Source organism: Gadus morhua, chromosome 16 (assembly GCF_902167405.1).
Source record: "Gadus morhua chromosome 16, gadMor3.0, whole genome shotgun sequence".
Taxonomy (NCBI): Eukaryota; Metazoa; Chordata; class Actinopteri; order Gadiformes; family Gadidae; genus Gadus; species Gadus morhua.
The window spans coordinates 26266698-26271697 of NC_044063.1; the positions used below are offsets into that span (position 1 = coordinate 26266698).

Sequence of the window (5000 nt, forward strand, 5' to 3'; positions counted from 1 at the left end):
TATAAATACAAATATTCAAAACAAAGTACGAACAATCAATCAAAACAAAACAATTAGCCATGAGCTATAAATTAAAAATTTACAAATGTATCAAAATGTCCACTTTAAATCATTCAGCAAGGGAACCTTGTGGTTCTTGAATAGGGAAAAACACCAGCAATGTGCTGAGATGGTTAAACATGCTGGGTCGGTGCGATGCAACATTGTCAAGTAAGCAATCAACCATTTAAACAGAAGAGAGGTGTTCAGAGGCTCTGGAAAGCCGCATCGGCCTCCTCCTGATTGGCCCACATGACGTCATGATTGACAGTCCTGCGGACGGAGACGTGGCTCAGCTCATCCTCTGCTCTCGTTTGCTCCCTGCTGTCCTCCCCCTCCCCCTTTTGCTCCTCCTCTTCCATCTGCTCCTCCTTCACCTCCTCCAAAGTCCCTTGCTCCTCTCCTCCACAACCGGCCGGCTTTATGTCTTCGCTCTCGCCCGACAACGCATCCTGTTCCCTTGGAAGCAGACATCCTCCCGGCAGCTCTGATCGGCCCTCTGCCTTGTTGTCGCTCATCGTCTCCCGAGCGACAGCTTCGTCGGCCGCCTGCTGCTGCACCTCCTTTTCCTCGCCACTAGAGGGCGCCGCCGACTCACCGTCGGTTATTTCCACAACGTCGTTCATCTCCTCACATTCCCGTTGAGCCTCCATGTCCCCGTCCCTGTTCTGCTGCCTCCGTAGGGTCTTCCTGTTCTTGCTTTGGCGGGACTGGTGGCACAGCAGTGTGCGTCTGCGATGCCACTGGTTGAGAGAGATCTGAGCCTCCACGCTGAGCTGGCGGGCGGCCAGGCGAGGCCGGAAGCTGCTAATGTAGTAGAGCGAGGCATACACGGACGTCAGGTAGTAGCCACCTGGAGGTAGAGAGAGAGAGGGGGGGGGGGGGGGGCACAAAAGAAGATGAGAGTGGTTGAGAGAAAGGAAAGAGAAAGATAGTGAGAGTGAAAGAGAGTGAAGGAAGGAGAGAGAGCGAGAGAGAGAGAGAGCGAGAGAGAGAGAGAGATGAGGGTGTTGAAGAGGATGAGAAGGGTGAAGAGAAAGAACAGCATGAAAGTACATAATCAATTGACATCAGATCAGGCTACTGCTTAAAGCATGCTACTAGTCGGATGCTTACTTTTTAAACTGAGCAATAAAGCTGTTAACTTTATCCAGTAAGGAGACAAGTTTTCTCCTTAGCGCCATTAAATAATTATTTAAATTAAAGTTTAATTCTAAAACAAAGTAAAAAATGCTCATGAATACGGTAGTCCGGCTTTTGTCCAGTGAAGAGCCAAGTTGTGCTCCTTAGAGGCCTCACATCATTTAAGTAACTCAAACTCAAGTTTGATCAAAACAAATGCCCAACATGCTTTGTGTTGCGTTCCTCTGGCCGCCTCACCCTCCCCCTGCAGCTGTGACGGGTCCAGCAGCTCCATCATGTAGTCCGTGTCCAGCTGCACCGTCACCAGGTCGCTGCGCAGCAACACCCACGTCAGGCAGGGCAGGAAGTCGTCCGCCCCAAACACAGACCCTGCAGGAGAGGGGGAGAGGAGAGGAGAGGAGAGAGAGGAAAGGAGAGGAGAGGAGAGGAGAGAGAGGAGAGGAGAGGAGAGGAGAGGAGAGGAGAGGAGAGGAGAGGAGAGGAGAGGAGCAGAGGGAAGAGGAAAGGAGAGGAGAGGAGAGGAGAGGAGAAGAGAGGAGAGGAGAGGAAAGGAGAGGAGAGGAGAGGAGAGGAGAGGAAAGGAGAGGAGAGGAGAGGAGAGGAGCAGAGGGAAGAGGAAAGGAGAGGAGAGGAGAGGAGAGGAGAGGAGAGAGAGGAAAGGAGAGGAGAGGAGAGGAGAGGAGAGGAGAGGAGAGGAGAGGAGAGGAGAGGAGCAGAGGGAAGAGGAAAGGAGAGGAGAGGAGAGGAGAGGAGAGGAGAGGAGAGGAGAGGAAAGGAGAGGAGAGGAGAGGAGAGGAGCAGAGGGAAGAGGAAAGGAGAGGAGAGGAGAGGAGAGGAGAGGAGAGAGAGGAAAGGAGAGGAGAGGAGAGGAGAGGAGAGGAGAGGAGAGGAGAGGAGAGGAGAGGAGCAGAGGGAAGAGGAAAGGAGAGGAGAGGAGAGGAGAAGAGAGGAGAGGAGAGGAGAGGAGAGGAGAGGAGAGGAGAGGAGAGGAGAGGAGAGGAGAGGAGAGGAGAGGAGAGGAGCAGAGGGAAGAGGAAAGGAGAGGAGAGGAGAGGAAAGGAGCAGAGGGAAGAGGAAAGGAGAGGAGAGGAGAGGAGAGGAGAGGAGAGGAGAGGAGAGGAGAAGAGAGGAGAGGAGAGGAGATGAGAGGAGAGGAGAGGAGAGGAGCAGAGGGAAGAGGAAAGGAGATGAGGGGAGTGGAGAGGAGAGGTGAGGAAATTAGACACTTTTCAATGTTTGTGAAAGTTTCAGAGTTCCACTTCCAGTCTGTCTGGATTTCTTAGGGTAAATACAGAGTAATAGAGGAAGGCTCATTAGAGGAAGACAGCCCATCTGAATGAGGATGTAGCTCTCAACTGAGACTGGATGCCTGGCATATCGCAGTGTCTACAACTGAATGCCCTGGATTCTCGTTACGGTTCAATGGCCAGCCCCCCATCACCCATTTAAAATGTTTTGCCTGTATATGTATGTATGTATGTATGTATGCATGTATGCATGTATGCATGCATGCATGCATGCATGTATGTATGTATGTATGTATGTATGTATGTATGTATGTAATACATACATACATGTATGTATGTAATGCATACATACATACATACATACATGCATACTATGTATGCATGTATGTATGTATGTATGTATGTATGTATGTATGTATGTATGTATGTATGTATGTATGTATGTATGTATGTATGCATGCATGCATGCATGCATGGATGGATGGATGGATGGATGGATGGATGGATGGATGGATGGATGGATGGATGGATGGATGGATGGATGGATGGATGGATGGATGGATGGATGGATGGATGGATGGATGGATGGATGGATGGATGGATGGATGGGTCGGCTTAGCTCAGGAGGTAGAGCATTGGTTTTTTAACCGAAAGTTTGCTAGTTTGATCCACAGCTCCTCCTAGCTGAGTGTCGATGTGTCCCTGAGCAAGACACTTGTAACGATGTAAGTCGCTTTGGATAAAAGTGTCTGCCAAATGCCCTAATTATGTATGTATGTATGTATGTATGTTATATCTATGTCAATTCTTTACGATGTTTAATGTTTTGTTTTATGTGGATATATGTCCTGTCTTGTAACATCAGGGATGATGGAAATAAGTGCATGCACTTTGTCATATTTTTTCTTATATCCCTTGGATATGTCTTTTATTCCAAATAATTCAAATCTAAATTAAATCAAATCAATTATGGCACCCATTGCATCCTGATCAACCCCCTCCCGTCCCTGACTCTCTGGACTCCTTTACCTGGGGAGGCGTTGGCCGTCATGCAGTGGTAGACGCTCTTGCACACCTTGAGCAGCACGCCGACCTTCTTGCTGGGGGAGTAGGTGGCGTGCATGCCCGCCCACCGCTGCTGCACCCGCTCCAGGGCGGGGCCATCGGGCACCCCGGCCCCCGCCGAGCCGCCCAGGTCCTCAACCCCCTGGTCCCCCAGCACCCGCTGGTGGCCCCGCAGGTTGGCCAGGGTGCCGTCGTGGTCCCGGGCCGCCTGCAGCGAGGAGTAGAGGTGGGCGGAGACAGGCTTCAGCGCCACCTTGTGGAGGCACTGCTCCACCATGGCGTCTGGGGACCGGAGAGAGAGGATGGAGCACAAGGAGGGGGCGGAGAACAGAGGAGACTCATCACATTGATCTTGAGCTTGTGTTGATTACGGCTGTATTCCGCGCAATCCATCGTATAGAATGTCTGCATAGAAGCTATAGCGTTTAAAGAAACATGTGTTGGTTAGTTCTGGGATAACTGAAGTCGCTGAGGAAACGACAATTCCTTGAGGAAGCGAAGACGTCCAAGGTCAAGCACAAGCACAGAACTGAAACCAGTAAATATCAAAAATAGGGAAACTTAACTTATGCGTCCATACAGGGGGACTGTATGCATGCTGTAAGAAGTTCTAATGATTGCAATTTTAGAAATTATTTATTTGTTACTTAATTAAGTTTAAGTTTATTGTGTTGTTAAATATCTTGGAAAGCCACCGATTCTACATTTGAAGGTCCCGATTCAACAGGACTTCCCTCCTTGCTACTCACCCATCTCTGAGTCGGGGGTGTCGGCCATGCTGTCCAGGAGGACCTGAATCTCCGGGCAGTCCAGGAGCACCTCCCTCAACGCTGTGAGCGATGACCTCACTTCCTGCAGGAACTCAGAGCCCCGGGGCTGGCCCGGGTCAATCCCGCCCTTTAGCGTGGTCTCCATGAACCCACGGAGCGCCTCGGCAAACGCCCCGCCCTTCCTGTCGCTCAGCTCCGTCACGCGGTTGATCAGCCTCTTCTGCTGGCTCACCAGCCCGCCGAGCGCCTGGCCCACGGCCGAGAGCCGGTTCTTCACCTTGTCGGCCAATCGCTGCGCAGAGATCTGCTGGCCGGCGGGGCTCTGGGCGGCCGGGGACTCCGGCTCCTCCTCGATGCTGCTGATGGACAGCGTGTCCAGCTCCATGGAGGGGGGGTGGGACAGCAAGAAGGAGGAGGAGGAGGAGGAGGAGGAGCGGCTGGAGGGGGGAGGAGCCAGCCAGACCCCATCCTCCACCCAGGACACCCGGTGGGGGGACTGGGGCGGGGGCCCGCTGTGGCGTCGCGTGCCCCCCAGGGCGGGGCTGGTGGGGGGGAAGTGTGGCGTGGGGGAGGAGGAGAGGATGGACGTAGGGAGGCTGCACCTGCCGGCCGTTATCTTGGGGAGATCGCCGGTGGCGGCGTCCCGGCTGGGCCGGCGCAGAACCACGGCGACCGGGGGGGAGGTGGGGGACGGGGGGGAGGTGAGGGACGGGAGGGTGAGGGATATAGGGGTCGA

General features: G+C 52.9%; 1 protein-coding gene across 3 annotated transcripts in view; it reads right to left on the reverse strand.

The window, feature by feature from the left end:
• The window catches only part of rinl (Ras and Rab interactor-like), a 9976-nt gene that overhangs the window by 54 nt on the left and 4922 nt on the right, over positions 1-5000 (reverse strand). For all 3 annotated transcript variants that reach the window (XM_030380905.1, XM_030380906.1, XM_030380907.1), the window contains 4 exons: positions 4244-5000; positions 3459-3776; positions 1420-1551; positions 1-892 (listed from right to left, as the gene is read on the reverse strand). The exon at positions 1-892 is cut by the window's left edge and continues 54 nt beyond it; the exon at positions 4244-5000 is cut by the window's right edge and continues 26 nt beyond it. In XM_030380905.1, the coding sequence (XP_030236765.1) occupies positions 246-892; positions 1420-1551; positions 3459-3776; positions 4244-5000 (1854 nt within the window). In that variant the 3' untranslated portion in view covers positions 1-245. The remainder of the gene's footprint in view (positions 893-1419; positions 1552-3458; positions 3777-4243) is intronic.